The sequence below is a fragment of the Anas platyrhynchos genome, chromosome 37, assembly GCF_047663525.1.
Source record: "Anas platyrhynchos isolate ZD024472 breed Pekin duck chromosome 37, IASCAAS_PekinDuck_T2T, whole genome shotgun sequence".
Classification (NCBI taxonomy): Eukaryota; Metazoa; Chordata; class Aves; order Anseriformes; family Anatidae; genus Anas; species Anas platyrhynchos.
Window position 1 is genome coordinate 3,217,716 of NC_092625.1, and position 25,732 is coordinate 3,243,447.

General features: G+C 62.5%; 3 protein-coding genes across 3 annotated transcripts in view; 2 read left to right on the plus strand and 1 right to left on the minus strand.

Moving 5' to 3' along the window:
* Positions 1-6,442: 6,442 nt before the first annotated feature.
* Positions 6,443-16,417, minus strand: LOC140001068 (cohesin subunit SA-3-like). The gene is made up of 18 exons (XM_072032207.1): positions 16,351-16,417; positions 16,169-16,262; positions 15,992-16,090; positions 15,600-15,696; positions 15,444-15,520; positions 14,781-14,985; positions 14,549-14,700; positions 14,403-14,476; positions 13,362-13,485; positions 11,965-12,063; positions 11,794-11,873; positions 10,932-11,039; positions 10,316-10,418; positions 10,020-10,131; positions 8,934-9,037; positions 8,584-8,673; positions 8,403-8,492; positions 6,443-6,637 (listed from the first exon to the last, which is right to left on the minus strand). The coding sequence occupies exons 1-18, from the start codon at positions 16,407-16,409 to the stop codon at positions 6,443-6,445; spliced, it is 1,962 nt and encodes a 653-aa protein (XP_071888308.1). The 5' UTR covers positions 16,410-16,417.
* Positions 16,418-19,300: 2,883 nt separating this feature from the next.
* LOC140001099 (cohesin subunit SA-3-like) overlaps positions 19,301-25,732 on the plus strand; it is a 69,276-nt gene continuing 62,844 nt past the window's right edge. Inside the window, exon 1 of the mRNA XM_072032240.1 lies at positions 19,301-19,397. The gene's annotated coding sequence lies outside the window, so the exon portion shown is untranslated. The remainder of the gene's footprint in view (positions 19,398-25,732) is intronic.
* Positions 19,458-23,121, plus strand: LOC140001069 (cohesin subunit SA-3-like). The gene is made up of 5 exons (XM_072032208.1): positions 19,458-19,571; positions 19,855-19,951; positions 20,031-21,490; positions 21,572-21,723; positions 21,796-23,121. The coding sequence occupies exons 1-3, from the start codon at positions 19,458-19,460 to the stop codon at positions 20,159-20,161; spliced, it is 342 nt and encodes a 113-aa protein (XP_071888309.1). The 3' UTR covers positions 20,162-21,490; positions 21,572-21,723; positions 21,796-23,121.

Sequence of the window (25,732 nt, forward strand, 5' to 3'; positions counted from 1 at the left end):
CGTGTTTATTTCTAGGCTGCGCACCTGTGACACCTGTAAACACCTGTAACATCTATAACATCTGTAACATCTATAACACCTGTAACATCTGTAACACCTATAACACCTATAAAACACCTACAACACCTAGAACACCTGTAACATCTATAACATCTAACACACCTGTAACATTTTTAACACCTAGAACACCTGTAACACCTATAACACCTGTGTATTTCATGCATACTAGCTTGCTTTTGCAGATGGTCACTATCGCCGGCAATCCAAAAGAACCTGATTATCTGTTGCTCTAATAAACCATACTTGATTGCATTGTGATAGCTCTCATTAATGCAACTAGGGTGAGGGTGGTTATCCGTGATAGTTCAGTGTTCTGAATCTAACCAGACCCCCAGACGGTTAATGCATTTTTGGTGAATGTCTGAGCGGACCCCCAGGTGGTTAGTACGTTTTTGGTGAATGTCTGAGTGGACCCCCAGACGGTTATGACGTTTTTGGTGAATGTCCGAACGGACCCCCAGACTGTTAATGCGTTTTTGGTGAATGTCCGACTGATTCAGTACTCTGAACCCAACCGGGCCCGTAACGGTTAATCAGCTACACCCCTTTAACGCAACAGGGACTCACTTCCGAAACAACCTTATAGACACTTGGGCCAAAGAGCATGGTATTGAATGGGTGTATCACATCCCCTATCATGCACCAGCCTCCGGGAAAGTTGAACGATACAATGGCCTGTTAAAGACTACCTTGAAAGCAATGGGCGCTGGGACGTTCAAAAACTGGGATACGCATTTGGCAAAGGCCACCTGGTTAGTCAATACTAGGGGATCTGCCAACCGAGCGGGACCTGCCCAATCCAACCTGTTACGTACTGTAGATGGGGATAAAGTTCCTGTAGCGCATGTAAGAAATACGCTGGGTAAAACAGTCTGGGCTACTCCTGCCTCAGGAAAAGGCAAACCTCTTCGTGGAATTGTTTTCGCTCAGGGACCTGGATACACTTGGTGGGTGATGCAAAAGAACGGAGAGGTCTGGGGTGTACCTCAAGGAGATTTACTACTGGGTGAGAATAGCCCATGAACTGAATTGCACCACGTTAATTATTATATAATACTGTATGTTATCACTACCATGACTACTACAGGTAACTAATTAGAATGTATGGAAAAGAGTGTAACCTGAGCATGACAGAAATGGTATGGAATAAGGGGTGGAGAGGTGTCCTGGTTTCAGTTAGAACAGAATTAATTTTCTTCCTAGGAGCTGGTGGAATGCTGTGTTTTGGCTTGGGATGAGAAGAGTGCTGAGAACACCCCGATGCTTTAATTGTTGCAGAGCAGTGCTTACACCAAGCCAAGGACATCTCAGCCTTTTGCTCTGTCCTGCCAACGGGCAGGCTGGGGGTGCAGTAAGAGCTGGGAGGGGACAGAGCCAGGACAGGGGACCCAAACTAGCCAAAGGGGTATTCCATCCCATCTGGGGTCATGCTAAACAATAGATAGGGGTGGCTAGCTGGGGGGAGGGGGCCGGACTGCTCAGCGTGAGGCTGGGCATCGGTCAGCGAGTGGTGAGCAATTGCATTGTGCATCACTTGTTTGTACATATGATTATTACTTTCCTATTATCACCATTGTATTATTCTTATTGTTATTGTTATTTTTGTTATTATTATTTTCCTGTCTTATTAAACTGTCTTTATCTCAACTCACGGGCTTCACTTTGCATTTCTCTCCCCCGTCCCAGAGAGGGAGGGGGGAGGCTGAGCGAACGGCTGCGTGGTGTTTAGCTGCCGGCCGGGTTAAACCACGACAGGGTGGGGACATCAGGGTGGGGACACGGGGACAAGGACATCAGGACAAGGGCATCGGGATGACATCAGGATGGGGACACTGGGATGGGGACATGGGAACATTGGGATGGGGACATCGGGATGACATTGGGTTGGGGACACTGGGACAAGGACATAGGGACAAGGACATTGGGATGGGGACATCAGGGTGGGGACATTGGGACAAGGACACTGGGATCACATGGGGATGGGGACACTGGGATGGGGACATCGGGACAAGGACATCAGGGTGGGGACATTGTGGGGGGGACATCGGGATGGGGACAACCCCAATGGGGACATCGAGGACAGGGACATTGGGGGGGGGGGGGGGTACAAGGATGGGGGGGACACCGGGACAAGGATGGGGGGGGACAAGGACAAAGAGGGGGGGACACGGGGATGGGGTGGGGACATCGGCGGGGGACCCACTGTGACCAGACCCCCCTGTCCCCCTCCCCCCCAAAACTAAACTTTTTTGAGGCCGCGTTGCCAATCCCGCTCTTTATTGAACCAAACGGGGTGCGGGGGTGCGGGGTGGCGGTTGGCACCCCCAACATTTTGGGCTCAGAACGGCGAAAAACAGGCAAAACCAGAAACGACGCCTTCCGGCTGCGGCTCCACGCTCAGTCCTGGGGGAGAGAAACCCCCCCAAAAATGGCAGGGGGGGCAATTTGGGGGGGTCCCCCAATTTTTGGGGAAAGTCCCCCAATTTTTAGGCGGGTCCCCAGACTTTGGGGGGGGTCCCAAAGTTTTTTGGGGGGTCCCCAAATTTGGGGGGGGCTGTAAAAGGGGGGAGGGTGAAAACAGGGGCAGGATTTGGGGGGGGGTTGTTTTTTTTTTGGGGGGGGCAGATTTTTTGGGGGGTCATTAAATTTTGTGAGGGGGTCCAAATTTTTTGGGGGGTCTTCAAATTTGAGGGGGGGGAGCTGGGGGAGGAGGGAGGGTGAAAATGGGGGCAGGATTTAGGGGGAGGTGGAAATTGGGGGGTGCATTTTAGGGTGGGGGGAGCAATATTTTGGGGGGGCACTTTGGGAGGGGGGAGAGTGAAAATGGGGGGGCAAATTTGGCGGGGGCAAAATTGGGGGGGGGATTGGGGTAAAATTGGAGGAGGAGGGTGGAAATGGAGGCAATTTTAAGGTGGGGGGGCTCAAATTTGGGGAGGGGGGAAGTAGGAGGGGTAAACAAAAAAATAGGGGGGGACGTTGGGGGGAAATTTTGGGGGGGGGGGGTGCAACATTTCGGGCCCCCCCCCTCACCTCGATTCCCAGGACGGTGGAGTCAAAGAGGTCCCGGACCTGGGGGGGGCCGCACAAATTAGGGGGTTTTTGGGGGGGGGGAGGAGCACCCAAAACCCTCCCCTTGGTGTTGGGGGGACCGTGGGGGGGGGGCTCACCTGGTCCAGCTGCGGGGGGGGCTCCTCGCTGCTGCCCCCTCCCCTCTCCTCCTCCTCCTCCTCTTCCTCCTCTTCCTCCTCCATCACGCTCAGGCTGGGGACGACGCTGGGAGCCCCCAAGTATGCCCAGTGCCCCCCCAGTACACCCAGTGCCCCCACCAGTCCCCCGCAGTATACCCAGTGCCCCCCCAGTCTCACCCTAGTGCCTCCCAGTCCCCCCCAGTCCCCCTCCAGTGCCCCCCAGTATGCCCAGTGCCCCCCCTATCCCATCCCAGTGCCCTCCCAGTACCTCCCAGTTCCCCCCATTGCCCCCCCCAGCCCATTTTGAGGGTGCCCCCCCCCCCCCCCCAAAATTAACCTGCTGGGGCCGGGAACGCGGAGCTCCCAGGGGGGGCCGGGGGGGACCCGCAGCACCGTGGACGTGAGCGCCGGGCTGAGGGGGGGGCTGGGGCCCTGCCAGGTCTCTGGGGGTGGGGGGGTAGAAAAAGGGGGGGGGGCGATGTGAGACCCCCCCACACACAGGATTTGTCCCCAAGGACACCCCCCAATTTGTCACCTCCCTCCCTTGGGGGGGGGGGGCAGGGACAAGGGGGGGGGACAGGGACAAGGGGGGGTCACAGGGACAAGGGACGGGAGGGAGATTGGGGGGGGGGGGGCACATTGGGGGGGGGTCCCGGGGGGGCGCTGCCCCCCGCCTCACCTTCTGTGCACCTCCTCTTTTGGGGGGGCTCGGGGGGCTGCAGGGAGCGGTGGTAGGCGGCCAGGGGGGGCCACGGGGACCGCTCCGGGGGGGTCATCCCCAGCTGCTGGCAGCTCTGCTGCAGGTGGGTCAGCCTGGGGGGGGGGCACCCCAGGATGGGACACCCCAACACCCCGAGCCCAGCTCTAAGCCCCCCAACCCACCCCAAATCCATCCCAAATCCCATACACCCCCCCCCAAATCCCCCCAAAACCCCCTATAATCCCCCCCGAATCACGCCCTAAATCCCTCCAAAATGCTCTATAATCCCCCCTAAACTCCCCCAAACCCCTATAAACCCTCCAAATCCCTCCAAACCCACCCCAAATCCCCCCCCAAATCCCCTAACCCCCCCCAATCCCCTCTAATTCCCCAAATCCCCCCATAATTCCCCTGAATCCCCCCCAAATCCCCCCCAAATCCCTCCAAACCCACCCCAAATCCCCCCAAATCCCCCATAGCCCCTCTGAATCCCCCCCGAATCCCCTCTAACCCCCCTGAATCCCCCCAAAACCACTATAATCTCCCCAAATACCCCAAAATCCCCTATAACCCCCCCTAAATCCCCCTATAATCCCCTATAACCCCACCAAATCCCCCCCAAACCCCCTATAATCCCCTCAAATCCCCCCAAATCCCCTCTAACCCCCCCAAATCCCCTATAGCCCCCCGTACCCGCAGCAGGCGGTGGCAGCGCTCCCCCAGCAGGTCCCCCATGCCCCCATCCCCACCCCATTACCACCCCAAATCTTCCCCAAACTCCTCCTAAACCCTCCCAAATCCCCTATAAGCCCCCCAAATCCCCCTATAACCCCCCTGAATCCTCCCCAAATCCCCTATAACGCCCCCCAAATCCCTCCAAAATGCTCTATAATCCCCCCTAAACTCCCCCCAAAACCCCCTATAATCCCCCTGAATCCCCCCCAAATCCCCTCTAACTCCCCCAAACCCCCCCCAAATCCCCCCCAAAACCCCCTATAATCTCCCCGAATCCCCCCAAATCCCCTCTAACCCCCCCAAATCCCTCCAAACCCACCCCAAATCTCCCCAAATCCCCTCTAACCCCCCCTAAATCCCCCTATAATCCCCTATAACCACCCAAATCCCCCTGAATCCCCCCCAAATCCCCTATAGTCCCCCCAAACCCCCCTATAACCCCCTCCAAATCCCCCCAAATCCCCCCCAAATCCCCTATAACCCCTCCGAATCCCTCCAAATCCCCCCCAAATCCCCCCAAACCCTCTATAACCTCCATAAATGCCCCCAAACTCCCCCTATAAACCCCCAACACACCCCAAATCCCCCCAAAACCCCTTATAATCCCCCCCAAATCCCCTAAAACCCCTCTGAATCCCCCCAAATCCCCTATAACCCCCCCAAATCCCTCCAAAATGCTCTATAATCCCCCCTAAACTCCCCCCAAACCCCTTATAATCCCCCTGAATCCCCCCCAAATCCCCTCTAACCCCCCCAAATCCCTCCAAACCCACCCCAAATCCCCCCAAATCCCCTCTAACCCCCCCTAAATCCCCCTATAATCCCCTATAACCCCCCAAATCCCCCTGAATCCCCCCCAAATCCCCTATAGTCCCCCCAAACCCCCCTATAACCCCCTCCAAATCCCCCCAAATCCCCCCCAAATCCCCTATAACCCCTCCGAATCCCTCCAAATCCCCCCCAAATCCCCCCAAACCCTCTATAACCTCCATAAATGCCCCCAAACTCCCCCTATAACCCCCAAACCCACCCCAAATCCCCCCCAAACCCCTTATAATCCCCCTGAATCCCCCCAAATCCCCCCCAAATCCCCTCTAACCCCCCCAAATCCCTCCAAACCCACCCCAAATCCCCCTGAACCCCCCGAAATCCCCCCCAAATCCCCTATAACCTCCATAAATGCCCCCAAACTCCCCCTATAACCCCCAAACCCACCCTGAATCCCCCCAAACACTCCCTAATCCCCCCCAAACCCCCTATAACCCCTCCAAATCCCCCCAAATCCCTCCAAACCCACCCCAAATCCCCCCCCAAATCACCTCTAACCCCCCCAAATCCCTCCAAACCCACCCCAAATCCCCCCAAATCCCCTCTAACCCCCCCTAAATCCCCTCCAAATCCCCTCTAACCCCTCCAAATCCCCTCTAACCCCCCCCAATGCCCTATAACCCCCCTAAATCCCTCTAAAATGCTCTATAATCCGCCCTAAACTCCCCCCAAACCCCTTATAATCCCCCTGAATCCCCCCCAAATCCCCTCTAACCCTCCCAATCCCCTCTCACCCCCCCAATCCCCTCTCACCCCCCCAAATCCCCTCTACCCCCCCCAAATCCCCCCAAAACCCCCTGTAATCCTCCCAAATCCCCCCCAAATCCCCTCTAAACCCCTCAAATCCCCTCTTACCCCCCCCAATCCCCTCTAACCCCCCAAAATCTCCCCAAATCCCCCCAAATCCCCCCCAAATCCCCCCCAATCCCCTCTATACCCGCAGCAGGCGGTGGCAGCGCTCCCCCAGCAGGTCCCCCAGGCGGCTCCTCACCAGCTCCCCGCGCCCCCGCAGCGGCAGCCGGGGGTCGCAGAGGGCCCCCAGGGCTCGGGAGGCCGCCCCCAGCACCTCCGGCCCCGTGTGCTTCTGCACCAGCTCCTGCAGCTGCGCCAGCGCCTGCTCCAGGGGCTGCGGGGTATGGGGTGGGGGTCACGGCCACCCCAAAGGGCCAGGGGACACGGGGACCCTCTGGGGAATGGGGACCCCAAAGGGCAAGGGGACACTGCCACCCCAAAGGGCCAGGGGACACGGTGACCCTATAAGGACTGGGGACATGGTGACCCTATATGGATTGGAGACATGGGGACCCCAAAGGGTGAGGGGACACGGGGACCCTATGGGGAATGGGGATCCCAAAGGGCAAGAGGATGTGGCGACCCTATAAGGATTGGGGAAATGGTGACCCTATAAAGATTGCGGACATGGTGACCCCAAAGGGTGAGGGGACATGGTGACCCTATAAGGATTGGGGACACAGGAACCCTATAACGACTGGGGACACGGGGACCCTATAAGGACTGGGGACACGGGGACCCTATGGGGAAGGGGTGACCCTTTAAGGATTGGGGACATAGGGACCCCAAAGGGTGAGGGGACACGGGGACCCTATGGGGAATAGGGAACCCAAAGGGCAAGGGGACACAGTGACCCTATAAGGATTGGGGACATGGGGATCCCAAAGGGCAAGGGGACACGGTGACCCTATAAGGATTGGGGAAACGGGGACCCCAAACGGAGAGGGGACACAGGGACCCCAAAGGGTGAAGGGACATGGGGACCCTATGGGAAATGGGTGACCCTATAAGGACTGGGGGACATGGTGATCCCAAAGGGTGAGGGGACACGGGGACCCTATGGGGAACGGGGATCCCAAAGGGCAAGGGGACACGGGGACCCTATAAGGATTGGGGACACGGGGAACCCAAAGGGCCAGGGGACATGCCGACCCTATAAGGATTGGGGACACGGTGATCCCAAAGGGTGAGGGGACACGGGGACCCTATGGGGAATGGGTGACCCTAAAATGATTGGGGACATGGTGACCCCAAAGGGCCAGGGGACCCCAAAGGGTGAGGGGACATGGTGACCCTATAGAACTGGGTGACCCTATAGGGTTGGGACCAGATGACCCTATAGGACTGGGTGACCCTACAGGATCGGGGCCAGGTTACCCTATAAGGACTGGGTGACCCTATAGGACCAGCTGACCCTATACGGTTGGGACCGGGTGACCCTATAGGGACCAGATGAACCTATAGGACTGGAGCCAGGTGACACTATAGGGTTAGGACCAGCTGACCCTATAGCATTGGGACCAGGTGACCCTATAAGGACTGGGTGACCCTAAAGGACCAGGTGACCCTATAGGATTGGGGCCAGGTGACCCTCTAAGGACCAGATGACCCTATAAGGACAGGGTGACCCTATAGGACCAGGTGACCCTGTAGGGACCAGGTGGCCCTATAGAACTGGTGCTAGGTGACCCTATAAGAACCAGGTGATCCTATAGCACTGAGTGACCCTATAGGGTTGGGACCGGCTGACCCTATAGGATTGGGGCCAGGTGACCCTAAAAGGACCAGGGGACCCTAAAGGACTAGGTGACCCTACAGGATTGGGGTCAGGTGACCCTATAAGGACTGGGTGACCCTAAAGGACCAGCTGACCCTACAGGATTGGGGCCAGGTGACCCTATAAGGACCAGGGGACCCTAAAGGACCAGCTGACCCTATAGGATTGGGGTCAGGTGACCCTATAAGGACCAGGTGACCCTACAGGATTGGGGTCAGGTGACCCTATAAGGACCAGGGGACCCTAAAGGACCAGCCGACCTTATAGGATTGGGGTCAGGTGACCCTATATGGCCGGCTGACCCTATAGGGCCTGCGCTCACCCTCTCCAGCCGCGCGGTGCAGTAGACGCTGAGCTCGAAGCAGCTCAGCACCTCCAGCAGCGGCGTCACCTTCTCCTCGTCCGCCGAAAACTTTTGGGGGGGTCACAGGGAGTGAGGGGGGGTCACCCGGGTGTCCCCCCACCCCAAAAATGTCCCCGAGGCCCCCCCGGGGTCCCCTCACCTTGGCCAGCAGCCGGGGCAGGATGGGGGCCAGGCAGAGGCTGAGCCGCGAGCGCTGCTCCGTCACCGCCCGCCTCCCCTTGGGGGGCGCCTGGGGGGGGGCACAGGTGACAATGACGACAATGACCCCCCCCCGGACAATGACACCCCCCCGGGGACAATGACACCCCCTGGGGGTCAATGATACCCCCCCGGGGGTCACTGACACCCCATCAGGTGGCACTGACCCCCCCCAGGTGACAGCGACCCCCCAAAGGGGACACTGAGACCCCCCCTTGGGGATAATGACCCCCCCCAGTGACAGTGACACCCAGGTGACAGTCACCCCCAGGTGACACCGCCCCCCCCTACCTTGCGGGGGGGTCCCCGTCCCACTGGGGGCCCCTCCCCCGCCGCCCGCTTGGCGCTGGCCGCCAGGATCTCCACCAGGGCCTTCTCCTGCTGGTCGCTGAGCGCTGGGGGGGGAACTGGGATGGACTGGGAGGGACTGGGACGGGACTGGGAGGGGGGTGGGGGGGACTGGGGGGGACTGGGATGGACTGGGACGGGGGCTGGGACAACTGGGATGGACTGGGAGGGACTGGGAGGGGGCTGGGGGGAGAATGGGATGGACTGGGAAGGACTGGGGGGGACTGGGAGGGGGTTGAGGAGGTTCCCAGTGCCCCCCAGCTCCCCCCAGTATCATCCCAGTGTCCCCTGGCGCCATCCCAGTGCCTCCCAGTGACCCCTGGTGCCCACCCAGTTATCCCCAGTTCCTCCCAGTCCCATCCCAGTACTCCCCAGTACCCCCCAGTGCCTCCCAGTTCCCTCCTAGCATCCTCCCCGTGCCTCCCAGTCTTTCCCAGTGCCCCCTGGCACCCTCCCAGTCCCATTCCAGTCCCTTCCAGTTATCCCCAGTGCCCCTCAGTCCCATCCCTGTTCCCCTCATTGTCTCCCAGTGCCATCCCAGTGCCTCCCAGTTCCCTCCCAGTGCCACCCCAGTTCCCCACAGTGTCATCCCAGTGCCCTCCCCAGTCCCGTCCCAGTGCCCCCTTGTTCCCACCAGCCCCCTCCCAGTGGCTCCCAGTGCCCCCAGTTGCCCATATTCCCCAGGGGCCACCTCCAGCAGCAGTCCCCGCCCCAGACATGTCCATCCCAGTGCCTTCCCAGTGCCCCCCCAGTCCCATCCCAGTCCCCCCCAGTGCCCTCTGGTGCCCTCCCAGTTATCCCCAGTTCCTCCCAGTCCCATCCTAGTACTCCCCAGTACCCCCCAGTGCCTCCCAGTTCTTCCCAGTGCCCTCCCAGTGCCCCCTGGCATCATCTCAGTGCACCCCAGTCCCATCCCAGTCCCTCCCAGTGCCCCCTGGTGCCACCTTAGTGCCTCCCAGTCCTTCCCAGTGCCCCCTAGCGCCCTCCCAGTGCCTCCCAGTCCCCTCCCAGTTGCTCCCAGTTGCCCACCCTCCTCGGGGGCCTCCTCCAGCAGCAGCCCCCCGGCCGTGTCCCAGTCCCGCAGCTGGGTCCCGGCGCAGTCCCAGAGGCTGTCCACGAGGTACGCGGCGTGCTGGTGGAGCTGGGGACAGGGACAGCGCTGGCACCCGGGGTCCCTTGGGTGTCCCCTGGGGTCACCCGGGGTCTCTTGGGTGTCACCAGAGATCCCTTGGGTGTCTTCTGGGTGTCACCCAGAGTCCCTTAGGTGTCCCCAGGGTGTCCCTGGGTGCCCCCAGACTGTCCCCAGGGTGTCCCCAGGGTGTCACCTCGCTCTCGATGAAGAAGGTCAGCAGCAGGCGGAAGAAGCTGCGGTTGTCCCCGCTGCCAGGGGACGGCTCGGTGTCACCCTCGTGCCGCGGGGACAGCAGGCTGGGGACAAGGACAGGGGGTGACATTGTGGAGGGGACAGCGGGGGGGGGGGAACACAAAGGGACACAAGAAATGGGGACAGGGGGATTCTGTGGGGACAGGGACAGGGTTGGGGACACAAAGGGACATGGGATGGGGACAGGGTTGGGGACATAAAGGGATACGGGATGGGGACAGACGGGTCCCATGGGGATGGGGACAGGGTTGGGGACACAAAGGGACAAGGGATGGGGACAGGGGGGTCCCAAGGGCATGGGGACAGGGTTGGGGACATAAAGGAACACAGGATGGGGACAAGGAGGTCCCATGGGTGTGGGGACAGAGTTGGGGACACAAAGGGTCCGGAGGGGACAAGGCAGGACCGGGTGCCACCATCCCCACAGGGACATCCCCAGGTGCCACCAAGCCTCGCACCCGGTGGCAGCACCGACTGGGGACGATACCCGGGGGGTGACACCGAGAGGGGACAGGGGAGGTGACACAGGAGGGGACAAGGGGGTGGCCCGGCCTCACCTGCGGTAGAGGAAGAGGCCGGCGGCGGTGGCGAGGGGACGGCGGCTGCAGAAGACGGCCGGGTAGACGCGGTGACAATCGGCCTCCGTCAGCGCCTCGGCCACCGTGCTGGGGTGACAACGGGGACACCGCTGTCCCCCGGCTGTGTCCCCTGTCCCCGAGCCGTGTCCCAACCCCCCAGCCCCGTGTCCTGCCTGGCTTCGTCTCGCACGTTTTGTGTCCCCCTTTGTGCTCTCAGACCCTAACCGGTGTCCCCAGTGTCCCCATCCCCCGTGTCCCCAACGTCCCCAATGCCCCCAATGTCCCCCTTGTCCCCAATGTCCCCCCCATGTCCCTCTTGTCCCCAATGTCCCCCCCATGTCCCTCTTGTCCCCCATGCCCCCCCGTCCCCAATGTACCCCTTATCTCCCCATCCCCAATGTTCCCGTCCCAAATGTCCCCAATGACCCCAACATCCCCAATGTCCCCCTTGTCCCCCCCAAATCCCCAATATCCCCATGTCCCCAATGTCCCCCATGTCCCCAGTGTCCCCCCCATGTCCCCAACGCCCCTATGTCCCCATGTTCCCAGTGTCCCATGTCCCCAACGTCCCCATGTCCCCCAATGTCCCCCATCCCCAATGTCCCCATTATCCCCAATGTCCCCCATGTCCCCAGTGTCCCCCCCTTGTCCCCAATGTCCCCCCCCATGTCCCCAACATCCCCCAACATCACCCTGCCCCCAATCCCCAATGCTCCCCATGTCCCCGATGTCCCCAAGGTCCCCCCCATGTCCCCAGTGTCCCCAACATCCCCCAGGCCCCTCCCCATGTCCCCAGTGTCCCCAACATCCCCCCCCGTGTCCCCAACGTCCCCAAACTCACTCCAGCATCACCGTCAGCAGCTTCACCACCTCCACGGCCACCACGGGGTCCTTGTCCTGCACCATGGACACCAAGCGGGCCTGGGGGGGGGGGGGGACACCCGTTGTCACCCCCTGGGGACCTCGGCAGGGAGGTGACAGCGTTGGGGACACGGGGGGGGGACACGCTCACCTTGAAGCGCCCGGTGAAGAGCTCCATGTGCGCGGCCGTGTCCCGGCGGGCGTACAGCCCCTGCAGCGCCCGCACGCAGCGCAGACGCACCTCCCCCTGCTGCGGGTCCCCAAGTGTCCCCAAGTGTCCCCTCCCGGCCACAAAGGTCCCCAAGGGTCTCCTCTCCTAACCCCAAGTGTCCCCTCCCAGCCCCAAGTGTCCCCCATCCTGCTCCCAAAGTTCTCCAGCTGTCCCCTCCTGGCCCCAAGGTCCCCAAGTGTCTCCTCTCCTGGCCCCAAGTGTCCACAGGTGTCCCCTCCCAGCCCCAAAGGTCCCCAAGAGTCCCCTCTCCCAGACCCAGTGGTCCCCAAGTGTCCCCTATCCTGGCCCCAAAGGTCCCCAGCCAGCTCCTCCGGGTTTCAAGTGTCCGCAAGCGTCCCCAAGTGTCCCCCATCCTGGCCCCAAAGGTCCCCAGGTGTCTCTTCTCCTGACCCCAAATGTCCCCAAGTGTCCCCTCCCAGCCCCAAAGGTCCCCAAGTGTCCCCTCCTAGCCCCAAGTGTCCCCCATCCTGCTCCCAAAGGTCCCCAGCCGTCCCCTCCTGGCCCCAAGGTCCCCAAGTGTCTCCTCTCCTGGCTCCAAGTGTCCCCATGGATCCCCAAGGGTCCCCTCCTGGCCTCAGGTGTCCCCAAGTGTCCCCTCTCCCAGCCCCAGTGGTCCCCAAGTGTCCCCCATCCTGGACCCTGTGGTCCCCAGCCAGCCCCTCCTGGCCCCAAAGGACCCCAAGTGTCTCTTCTCCTGGCCCCAAGTGTCCCCAAGTGTCCCCAAGGGTCCCCTCCCAGCCCCAAAGGTCCCCAAGTATCTCCTCTCCTGATGCCAAGTGTCCCCTCCTGCTCCCAAGTGTCCCATCCTGGCCCCAAAGGTCCCCAAGTGTCCCCTCTCCCAGTCCCAAAGGTCCCCAAGTGTCCCTCCCAGGGAACCCCATGTCCCCAAGGTGTCCCCCAAGGCGTCCCTGTGTCCTCAAGGTGCCCCCACATCCCTGAGGCATCCCCACAGTGTCCCCGTGTCCCCAGTGTGTCCCCACGGTGTCCCCATGTCCCCCAGGTGTCCCTATGTCCCTGATGTTTCACCGAGGTGTCCCCATGTCCCTGAGGTGTCCCCAAGGTGCCCCCATGTCCCCGGGGCATCCCCACATCCCTGAGGCATCCCCACGGTGTCCCCGCGTCCCCAGTGTGTCCCCAAGGTGTCCCCGAGGTGTCCCCACAGTGTCCCCATGCCCCCCAGCTGTCCCTGTGTCCCCAAGATACCCCCACGCTCCCATAGCTGTCCCTGTGTCCCCAAGGCATCCCCATGTCCCCACGGTGTCCCCACGCCCCCCAGCTATCCCCGTGTCCCCGAGGTGTCCCCAGGATGTCCCCACCTTGTCGTGCAGGGTCCAGCCGAGGTACTTGAGGTGGCCGTCGGTGAGGAAGGAGGCCGGGAAGCTGCACATCCACGTCCCCAGCTCCTCCATGCACAGCGCGCGCACGTCGGGCACCATGTCCCTGGGGGGGGGACAGCGCCTTGGGGACACCGCCACGGGGACACCACGGCCCCGACACGCTCGGAGTCCCCAGGGCCACCCCAGGGACCCCCGTGTCCTGGTGACAACGTCCTGGTCCCGGTCCCCAACCTCTCCTGGTGATGTTCTCCGAGGAGAACCCAACTTGGTTCCGTCCCAGTTCCAAACTGGTCCCAGTTCCCAACCACAACTGGTGATGTTCTCCAAGGAGAACCCAACTTGGTTCCGTCCCAGTTCCAAACTGGTCCCAGTTCCAAACCCTTACTGGTGACGTTCTCTGAGGAGAACCCAACTTGGTTTCGTCCCAGTTCCAATCTGGTCCCAGGTCCCAACTGGTCCCAGTCCCCAACCCCTCCTGGTGACGTTCTCCAAGGAGAACCCAACTTGGTTCCATCCCAGTTCCAGACTGGTCCCAGGTCCCAACCACAACTGGTGACGTTCTCCAAGGAAAACTCAACTTAGTTTCATTCCCAGATGCAAACTGGTCCCAGTTCCCAACTGGGCTGTCCCCAGTGCCACCACAGTGACAACCCCTCCTGGTGACAACCTTCTCCAAGGAGAACCCAACTTGGTTGCGTCCCAGTTCCAAACTGGTCCCAGTCCCCAACTGGGCTCTCCCCACTGGCTCCAGTCCCTAACCACGCTGTTCCCAGTGCCACCCACTGCCACCCAGTGCCCCCAGCACCACCCCAGTGCTGCCCAGCACCATGCAGTGCCGCCCAGAGCCACCCCAGTGCCACCCAGTATCCTCCAGCATCACCCCAGTGCCCTCCAGCACCACCCCAGTGCCCCCTAGCACCATCCCAATGCCACCCAGTGCCCCCCAGCACCACCCCAATGCCACCCAGTGCCACCCAGTGGTACCCAGTTCCGCCCAGCACCACTCCAGCGCCCCCCCACCTGTATCGGTGCACGAAGACCCCCTTGAAGATGGCGTTCATCACGGCCTCCATCTCCTCCTGCTGCTCCTGGAGCTGGACGGCATCCACAGGCGTCACCGGGGCGCCCGTGCCCGTGTCCCCACCGCGTCCCCAAACGTCACCCACCTCCCGCAGCGTCTCCTGCAGCACCTCCAGCTTGCCGGGGGCTCTCCGGGGGGGGCTTTTCCCCCTTTCGGCCTCGTAGAGCCTCTGGGTGTTGTCGCGGCGCTGGCTCAGCCCCAGCGCCACCTCCACCAGCGCCATCATCAGCTTCATGGCTGGGGACAGCGGGACGGTGGCGGGGGGGCGTCGGGGACACCCGGCGGGTGACAAGTTGGGGGTGGGGGGTGTCACCTACCTGCCAAGGTGGCCGTGTGGCGGAAGGCGCGCACTTGGGAGTCGGCGAGGCTGGTGAGCAGCGCGGTGAGGCCGCCGAGGAGGAAGCCATCGTAGAGGACGGCGTGGCGGCTCCGCAGGGCCACCGCTGTCACCACGGCCCCAAAAGAGGCCCGAAAACGGCGCCACGGCCCCGTGGAGAGGGACAGGGGGTAGTCGGAGGAGTCCTGGGGGGGGACACGGGGGCAGAACGGGGAAACGAAGGGATGAGGCGGCGGGGATGGACAGGGGGGAAATGGGGGCGGAAAGGGAGAAAATGGGGGTGGAAAGAGACAAAATGAGGGGGACGTAAAGGGACAAAGTGGTGGGGATGCAAAGGGGGAAAATGGGGACACAAAGGGAAAAAATGGGTGGCAGAAAGGGGTGAAATTGGGAATGGAAAGGGATAAAATGGGGGGGACATAAAGGGACAAAATGCTGCAGTCACAAAAGGGACAAAATGGAGGGGACGCAAAGGGATTAAGTGGCAGGGACGCAAGGGGACAAGATGGCGGCGTCACACTGGTGACAAGATGGCCGCCTCACAGAGACGACAAGATGGCCGCCTCACAGAGGAGACAAGATGGCCGCCTCACAGAGGAGACAAGATGGCGGCATCCCCACACCACCACACATCCCCCAGTACCTCGCTGAAGGTCTCGGTCAGCCGCTGGATGATCTCGGTGTTCTGCTGCTCCCGCAGCATGGCCAGCGTCACCGTGCCTGCCGGGAGGGGACACGGCGGGTGACGGGGACGTCCCCCGGGGGGGTGACAGGGGGACGGGGAGCGGGGCGGCCGCACCTCGGCAGCCGCAGGAGCGGACGATGAAGTTGACGAGCTCCAGGAAGGCCGGCTCCCGGTCCCGCTTGTAGCCCTGCAGCCACTCGTCCACCGCCACCTGTGGGCACAGTGACACGTGGTGACACGTGGTGACACGTGGTGACACGTGGTGGCACGTGGTGGCACGTGGTGACACGTGGTGACATGTGGTGACACGTGGTGGCCCCACATTTGAGCAAACGCCCCCCCCCCCATGTCCCCTTCCCAAGGTGGACACGTCCCCGTGTCCCTTTGGGAGCTGGTTTTGCTCGCGTGTCCCTTTATCCCTGTGTGTCCCTGTGCCCCCCAACATGTCCCCATGTCCCCCCCTGTCCCCCTGTCCCCCCATGTCCCCTCCTGTCCCCGTGTAAAACCTCGATGGCCACCCTGCCGTCCATGACAGCCTGGTAGAGGACGTTCTCCTCCGAGCTGCTGCCGTCCTCGCTGGGCTCCCTCCGGGGACGTTTGGGGACCTGCGGAGGTGACACGGGGGTGACAAGGGAGGGCACGGCTTTGGGGACGGGGACAAAGGGGACAAAGGGGACACGTACAGGGCGGGGGCCGGGCCCCCCCCGAGCCCCCCACTTCTCCTGCAGGGTGGCCTCGAAGTCGCTGCTGGAGTCGTTGTCACTGTTGCTGGTGTCCCTGTGGGGACAGTGGGGACAGCGAGGGGGGGGGCTGTTGTCACCTCCCCCCCCCCAAAAAAAAAAACAAAAAAAAAAACACAACTCACGTGCTGGGGGGGGAGCTGGGGGGTGGGTCCTGGGGACCAGCTGGTCGCTTTGAGGACATGGTGAAATCTGCGGTGGGGGGGGGGACATAGGTTGGGGGGTGTTGGGGGCCCCCCCATTTGGAGAGGGCCCCCCCCAGGTCCTGCAGAATGGGGACGTGGGGGGGGCAAACACCCCCCATGAGTCGTTTGTGGGGGTCCCGAGACCCCAAACACCCCCTGAGGTTACACGGGGGGGTCCCGAGACCCCCCGGAGTAATACTGGGGGGGGTCCCAAGGCCCCCCAGGGTCACTTGGGGTGGGGGGGTCCCGAGACCCTAAAGACCCCCTAGGGTTAAACGGGGGGGTCCCAAAGCCCCCCCGGGGCCATTTGGGGGGGGTCCCAAGGCCCCAAATCCCCCCCCCGAGCAGTGTGGGACGGTCCCAAGGCCCCTCAAGGCCCCTCAAGGCCCCTCAAGGCCCCCCGGGGTCACACTGGGGGGGGTCCCAAGGCCCCAAAACCCCTCAGGGTAATGTGGGGGGGTCCCAAGCCCCCCCTGGGGTCACGTGAAGGGGGCTCTCCCCCCCCCCGCCTGCCTCGCCTCGCGCCGCCTCACCTCTCCCCTGCCTGCACCTGCGCCCGGCCCGCAGCGCGCACGCTCACAAACAGGGGGCGGGGCCTGGGGAAGGGGGGCGGGGCCTGCAGGGCCCAGAGGAGGGCCCCTGTGGCCTGGGGTCCCTATGGGGCCCTATAGGGGAGGCCCTGTGGCCCCTAGAAGCGGGTCCCTATGGGGCCCTATGGCCTGGGGTGTTATGGGGTCCTGTAAATGGGTCCTTCTGGCCCCCTATGGCTTGGGGTCCCTATAGGACCCTATAGGTGGGCCCCTATAGCCTGGGGTCCCTATGGGGCCCTATAGCCGGGTCCCTATAGCGCCCTATAACCAGGTCGCTATGGCACCCTATGGCCTGGGGTCCCTATATTGCCCTATAGCCAGTTCCCTATAACGCTCTATAACCAAGTCCCTATAGCAGCACCCTGTGGTCTGCGGTCCCTATAGGATCCTATAGGTGGGCCCCTATAGCCCCCTATTGGCCCAGGTTCCCTGTAGGGCTCTATAGGGCCCTATGGCCTGGGGTTCCTATAGGACCCTATAGGCGTCTTCCTATGGCCCTCTATGTCCCAGGGTCCCTATAGGACCCTATAGGTCCCTATAGGTCCCTAAAGCCCTATAGGTCCCTATGGCCCTCTATGGCTCTATAGGTCCCTATAGGGCTCTATAGGGCCCTATGGCGTGGGTCCCTATAGGGCCCAATAGCTGGGTCCCTATGGCCCCCATGGCCTTGGGTCCCTATAGCCCCCTATGGCCCAGGGGCGGTGCTCCCAGTGCCCCTCCAAAGCCTTCCCAGTGCTCCCAGTGCCCCTCCAGTCTCCCCCAGTGCCTCCCAGTGCCCCTCCAAAGCTTTCCCAATACTCCCAGTTCCCTCCCAGTCTCTCCCAGTCCCCCCCAGTCTCTCCCAGTGCCTCCCCCGCGCCCCCCCCGGACCCCCCCAGTGCTGGGTGCGGCACCTGACACACAGCGACTCCTACGTCCTGCGGCTCTGCGGGGGGGGACGGGGACAGGGGGACAATGGGGACAGCAGGATGGGGGCATGGGGACACGGGGACAATGGGATGGGGACATGGGGACAAGGACATCAGGACAAGGACACTGGGATGGGGACATCGGGACAAGGACATCGATATGAGATCAGGATGGGGACACTGGGACAAGGACATTGGCACGGGGACATAGGGGTGGGGACATCGGGACAAGGACATTGGGATGAGGACGTTGGGATGGGGACACTGGGACAAGGACACAGGGATGGGGACATCGGGGTGGGGAGAGTGGGATGGGGACATTGGGATGACATCGGGGTGGTGGCATTGGGATGGAGACATCAGGATGGGGACATCGGGATGGGGACACAGGGACAAGGACATCGGGATGACAGGATGGGGACACTGGGATGGGGACATGGGGACAAGGACATCAGGACAAGGACACTGCGATGGGGACACGGGGACAAGGACATTGGGGTGGGGACACGGGGACAAGGACATTGGGGTGGGCACATTGGGATGGGGACAGTGGGACAAAGACATTGGTAATGGGGACACTGGGATGGGGACATTGGGACAAGGACATCAGGACAAGGACATTGGGGTGGGGATACGGGGACATGGGGACAGGGGGACAATGGGACGGGGACAGCGGGATGGGGATATTGGGGACAAGGAGATCAGGACAAGGACAATGGGATGGGGACATCGGGATGGGGACACAGGGACATGGGGACAGGGGGACAAGGACAGTGGGATGGGGACATTGGGGTGGGGACACGGGGACAAGGACATCAGGATGATATCAGGGTGGGACATTGGGATGGGGACACTGGGATGAGGACAGGGGGACAAGGACATCAGAATTGGGACAGCAGGATGGTGGCATCAGGATGGGGACACAGGGACAAGGACACTGGGATGGGGACAGCAGGATGGGGACATGGGGACAGGGACATCAGGACAAGGACATCGGGATGGGGACACTGGGATGGGGACACGGGTGGGGACACGGGACAAGGACATCAGGAGAAGGACATTGGGATGGGGACACGGGGACAGTGGGACAATGGGATGGGGACAGCAGGATGGGGATATTGGGGACAAAGACATTGGTAATGGGGACACTGGGATGGGGACAGGGGGACATGGGGACAATGGGCTGGGGGGGTCAATGGGGGGAACTGGGAGGTAGTGGGAGGGCACTGGGATGGGATAGGGGGGGGCACTGGGCATACTGGGGGGCACTGGGGGGGGTTATTGGGCATACTGGGAGGGATTGTCCTTGAGTTTTTGTTTTGTTTTGTTTTGTTTTGGGGGGGGGGAGGTGACAACAGCCCCCCCTTGCTGTCCCCACTGTCCCCACAGGGACACCAGCAGCAGTGACGACGACTCCGGCAGCGACTTCGAGGCCACCCTGCAGGAGAAGTGGGGGGCTCGGGGGGGGCCCAGCACCCGCCTCCGCCCTGTACGTGTCCCCTTTGTCCCCCCCCCCGTCCCCAAAGCCGTGCCCTCCCTTGTCACCCCCATGTCACCTCCGCAAGTCCCCAGACATCCCCGGAGGGAGCCCAGCGAGGACGGCAGCAGCTCGGAGGAGAACGTCCTCTACCAGGCTGTCATGGACGGCAGGGTGGCCATCGAGGTGACACGGGGACAGGGGGGGACATGGGGACAGGGGGGGACATGGGGACATGTTGGGGGGCACAGGGACACACAGGGATAAAGGGACACGCGAGCAAAACCAGCTCCCAAAGGGACACGGGGACGTGTCCACCTTGGGAAGGGGACATGGGGGGGGGGGCATTTGCTCAAATGTGGGGCCACCACGTGTCACCACGTGCCACCACATGTCACCACGTGCCACCACGTGCCACCACATGTCACCACGTGTCACCACGTGTCACCACGTGTCACTGTGCCCGCAGGTGGCGGTGGACGAGTGGCTGCAGGGCTACAAGCGGGACCGGGAGCCGGCCTTCCTGGAGCTCGTCAACTTCATCGTCCGCTCCTGCGGCTGCCGAGGTGCGGCCGCCCCGCTCCCCGTCCCCCTGTCACCCCCCCGGGGGACGTCCCCGTCACCCGCCGTGTCCCCTCCCGGCAGGCACGGTGACGCTGGCCATGCTGCGGGAGCAGCAGAACACCGAGATCATCCAGCGGCTGACCGAGACCTTCAGCGAGGTACTGGGGGATGTGTGGTGGTGTGGGGATGCCGCCATCTTGACTCCTCTGTGAGGCGGCCATCTTGTCACCGCTGTGACGCCGCCATCTTGTCTCCTTGCATCCCCACCACTTCCTCTCTTTGCGTCCCCTCCATTTTGTCACCTGTGTGACCCCAGCATTTTGTCCCTTGTGTCCTGGATGCTTTATATTTTTCGTATTGCTGCTGTTTTGTTATTTCTGTGAGGCGGCCATCTTGTCACCTGTGTGACGCCGCCATCTTGTCACCTCACTTCCTTGCTATTTTGTCCCTCTGCATCCCTGCCACTTTGTCACCTGTGTGACCCAACGCTTTGTCCCTGTGTCCCCAACACGTTATTTTTCTGCGTTGCCTCCAGTTTGTCATCTCTGTGAGGCAGCCATCTTGTCACCTGCGTGAGGCCGCCATTTTGTCCCCTTGCGTCCCCATTTTGTCGTCCCCACAGTTCTGTCCCTTTGCGTCCCCCCATTTTGTCCCTTTGTGTGCCCCCATTTTATCCCTTTGCCTTTCCTCATTTTCTCCCTTTGTGTCCCCATTTTGTCCCTTTATGTCCCCCCCCATTTTGTCCCTTTCCATGGTCCCCCTTTTCGTTGTCCCCTTTGCATGGGACAAAATGGGTATTTTGTCCCTTTACATCCCCACCACCTTGTCCCTTTTCATTCCCAATTTCACCCCTTTCCACCGCCCCATTTTGTCCCTTTATGTCCCCCCTATTTTGTCCCTTCCAATCCCCATCTTGTCCCTTTATGCCCCCCTTATTTTGTCCCTTTACGTTCCCACCACGTTGTCCCTTTGTGTCCCTGTTCTGTCCCTTCCAATCCCCCATTTTGTCCCTTCGTGTCCCCATTTTGTCCCTTTGCATCCCCATGTTGTCCCTTTGTGTCCCCCCATTTTGTCCGTCCCTACCAATCCCCCCATTTTGTCCCCTTGTGTCCCTGTTTTGTCCCCTTGTGTCCGCATGTTGTCCCTTTGCGTCCCTATTTTGTCCCTTTATGTTCTCCCTATTTTGTCTCTTTACATCCCCCTGTGTTGCCCCCTTGTGTCCCCGCTTTGTCCCCTTGTGTCCCCATTTTCTCCCTTTCCGCCCCCATTTCCCCCCTGTCCATCCCCGCCGCCTCATCCCTTCGTGTCCCCGTTCTGCCCCCGTGTCCCCCCCCAGGACTCCTCCGACTACCCCCTGTCCCTCTCCACGGGGCCGTGGCGCCATTTTCGGGCCTCTTTTGGGGCCGTGGTGACAGCGGTGGCCCTGCGGAGCCGCCACGCCGTCCTCTACGATGGCTTCCTCCTCGGCGGCCTCACCGCGCTGCTCACCAGCCTCGCCGACTCCCAAGTGCGCGCCTTCCGCCACACGGCCACCTTGGCAGGTAGGTGACACCCCCCACCCCCAACTTGTCACCCGCCGGGTGTCCCCGACGCCCCCCCCGCCACCGTCCCGCTGTCCCCAGCCATGAAGCTGATGACGGCGCTGGTGGAGGTGGCGCTGGGGCTGAGCCAGCGCCGCGACAACACCCGGAGGCTCTACGAGGCCGAAATGGGGAAAAGCCCCCCCCGGAGAGCCCCCGGCAAGCTGGAGGCGCTGCAGGAGACGCTGCGGGAGGTGGGTGACGTTTGGGGACGCGGTGGGGACACGGGCACGGGCGCCCCGGTGACGCCCGTGGGTGCCGTCCAGCTCCAGGAGCAGCAGGAGGAGATCGAGGCCGTGATGAACGCCATCTTCAAGGGGGTCTTCGTGCACCGATACAGGTGGGGGGGCGCTGGGGGGCACTGGGGTGGTGCTGGGAGGCACTGGGTGGCACTGGGGTAGCGCTGGGGGCACTGGGGTGGTGCTGGGAGGCTTTGGGGTGATGCTGGGGGGCACTGGGGTGTTGTCGACAGAAGGAAGACACAAACGTTCCATCGGAGTGAACAGTGAACTTCAACTTTAATGGAGAGCTCAGTCGCCTTTTCTCCAGTTCGAACATAATCAGCTCATGCATATTGCAGAAACTCAGCTCAGGACTGGCTGACACTTCCCGGGCTTTGCAGTCTGCTCCTCCTTCTTTTAGCTCCCTGTCCCGCCTTAGGGACTGTCCCGATCGCCCAAGGGCATCGTGTCCTTGAGCCTGATTGGCTCTCAGCCAGCTGCGTACGTGTCCTTGAGCCTGATTGGCTCTCAGCCAGCATGCGTACGTGCCAGACTCCTAGGAGTTGAGTCCGGCACTTCACTAGCCCATTGCCTCTGAACTGCTCAACATGCACATGTCCTGCTTCCCTGAACCATTCCTCCACAGAGGGCCATAGGGAGACGCCTATAGGGTCCTATAGGGACCCCAGGCCATAGGGGGCCACCTATAGGGCCCCATAGGGACCCTGGGCCATAGAGGGCCATAGGGAGCTGCGTATAGGGTTCTATAAAGACCCTGGGCCATAGGGCCCTATAGAGCCCTACAGGGAACCTGGGCCAATAGGGGGCTATAGGGGCCCACCTATAGGGTCCTATAGGGACCACAGACCACAGGGTGCTATAGGAACTTGGTTACAGAGCGTTACAGGGAACTGGCTATAGGGCAATATAGGGACCCCAGGCCATGGGGTACCATAGTGACCTGGTTATAGGGCGCTATAGGGACCCGGCTATAGGGCCCCATAGGGACCCTAGGCTATAGGGGCCCACCTATAGGTTCCTATAGGGACCGCAGACCACAGGGTGCTGCTATAGGGACTTGGTTATAGAGCGTTACAGGGAACTGACTATAGGGCAATATAGGGACCCCAGGCCACAGGGGACCACCTGTAGGGTCCTATAGGGACCCCAAGCCATAGGGGGCCACAAGGACCCAGCTACAGGACCCCATAAGCACCCCAGGCCATAGGGCCCCATAGGGACCCGCTTCTAGGGGCCACAGGGCCTCCCCTATAGGGCCCCATAGGGACCCCAGGCCACAGGGGCCCTCCTCTGGGCCCCGCAGGCCCCGCCCACCTCCGCTCAGGCCCCGCCCTCCCCCAGGGCCGGGCGCACGTGCGGGCGCAGGAAAACGGCGGCGGCGCGAAACGAGGTGGGGGGGGGGGGGGGGAGAGCCCCCCTCACGTGACCCCGGGGGGGGTTTGGGACCCCCCCATGTGACCCCGGGGGGGGGGGTTGGGGCCTTGGGACCCCACCTAATGTGTGACCCCAGGGAGGCCTTGAAGGGCCTTGAGGGGCCTTGAGGGGCCTTGGGACCCCCCCAAATGGCCCCGGGGGGGGCGTTGGGGACTTGAGACCCCCCCCAAATGGCCCCGGGGGGGGAACCGGGTGTCTTGGGCCCCCCCCCCACATTGCTCAGGGGGGATTTGGGACCTTGGGATCCCCCCAAAATGGCCCCGGAGGGGTTTTGGGCCCACTCCACGTGACCCCGGGGGGGCTTTGGGGCCTTGGAGGCCCCCCCCAAATGGCCCCGGGGGGGGTTGCGCGGCCTTGGGACCCCCCCAAATTTTTCAGAGGGGGCTTTGGGGCCTTGGAACCCCCCCCAAATGGCCCCGGGGGGGCTTTGGGCCCCCTCCACGTGACCCCGGGGGGGCCTTGGGGCCCCCTCCAAATGGCCCCGGGGGGGGATCGGGGGTTTTGGGACCCCTCCAAATTGTTTGGGGGGGCCTTTGGGGCCTTGGAACCCCCCCCAATGTGGCCCCCGGGGGGGTTTTGGGGCCTTGTCACTCCCCCCAGTGTGACCCCAGGGGGGCCTTGAGGGGCCTTGGGATTGCCCCTGAATGGCCCCGGGGGGGCTTTAGGACCCCCCCATGTGACTCTGGGGGGGTTTGTAGGGCTTTGGGACCCCCCCCACATGTCTTTGGGGGGCTTGGGGTGTTGGGACCCCCCCAGTGTGACGCCAGGGGGTGGCTGAGAGCCATGGGACCCCCCCCCCGAAATGGCCCCGGGGGGGGATTGCGGCCTTAGGACCCCCCCCAAGTGACCTTGAGGGGCTTTGGGCCTCCCCCCGAATGTGACTTTGAGGGGTTTTGGGACCCCCCCGTGTACCCGTAGGCGGCTCCTCACCAGTTCCCAACGCCCCCACAGCTGCGACCCCCGGCTGCCGAGGGCCCCCTGGGCTCGGGAGGCCGCCCCCAGCACCTCCGGCCCCGTGTGCGCCAGCGCCTGCTCCAGGGGTTGCGGGGTATGGGGTGGGGGTCACGGCCACCCCAAAGGGCCAGGGGACACGGGGACCCTACGGGGAATGGGGACCCCAAAGGCCAAGGGGATATGGTGACCCTATAAGGACTGGGGACACGATGATCCCAAAGGGTGAGGGGACATGGTGACCCTATAAGGATTGGGGACACGGTGGTCCCAAAGGGTGAGGGGACATGGTGACCCTATAAGGATTGGGGACACGGGGACCCTATAAGGACTGTGGACACGGGGACCCTATGGGGAATGGGGATCCCAAAGAGCCAGGGGACACGGGGACACTATAAGGATTGGGGACACAGGGACCCTATGGGGAATGGGGATCCCAAAGGGCAAGGGGACACGGGGACCCTATAAGGATTGAGGACACGGGGACCCGATGGGGAATGGGTGACGCTATAAGGATTGGGGACATGGTGACCCTATGGGGAATGGGGATCCCAAAGGGCCAGAAGACACGGGGACCCTATAAGGATTGGGGACATGGTGATCCCAAAGGGTGAGGGGACACGGGGACCCTGTAAGGACTGGGGACGGGGGGGGGGGACAAAGGGGACACGTACGGGGCAGGGGCCGGGCCCCCCCTGAGCCCCCGGCTTCTCCTGCAGGGTGGCCTCGATGTCGCTGCCGGAGTTGTCATTGTCACTGGTGTCCCTGTGGGGACAATGGGGACAGCGAGGGGGGGGGCTGTTGTCACCTCCCCCCCCCCCAAAAAAAACACAACTCACGTGCTGGGGGGGGAGCTGGGGGCCGGGTCCTGGGGACCAGCTGGGCGCTTTGAGGACATGGTGACAGCAGCGCTGGTGGGGGGGGACACAGGTTGGGGGGTGTTGGGGGCCCCCCCATTTGGAGAGGGCCCCCCCCAGGTCCTGCAGAATGGGGACGTGGGGGGGGCAAACACCCCCCATGAGTCGTTTGTGGGGGTCCCGAGACCCCAAACACCCCCTGAGGTTACAGGGGGGGGTCCCGAGACCCCCCGGAGTAATACTGGGGGGGGGCAAAGCCCCCCAGGGTCACTTGGGGTGGGGGGGTCCCGAGACCCTAAAGACCCCCTAGGGTTAAACGGGGGGGTCCCAAAGCCCCCCCGGGGCCATTTGGGGGGGGTCCCAAGGCCCCAAATCCCCCCCCCGAGCAGTGTGGGACGGTCCCAAGGCCCCTCAAGGCCCCTCAAGGCCCCTCAAGGCCCCCCGGGGTCACACTGGGGGGGGTCCCAAGGCCCCAAAACCCCTCAGGGTAATGTGGGGGGGTCCCAAGCCCCCCCTGGGGTCACGTGAAGGGGGCTCTCCCCCCCCCCGCCTGCCTCGCCTCGCGCCGCCTCACCTCTCCCCTGCCCGCACCTGCGCCTGGCCCGCAGCGCGCACGCTCACAAACAGGGGGCGGGGCCTGGGGACGGGGGGCGGGGCCTGCGGGGCCCAGAGGAGGGCCCCTGTGGCCTGGGGTCCCTATGGGGCCCTATAGGGGAGGC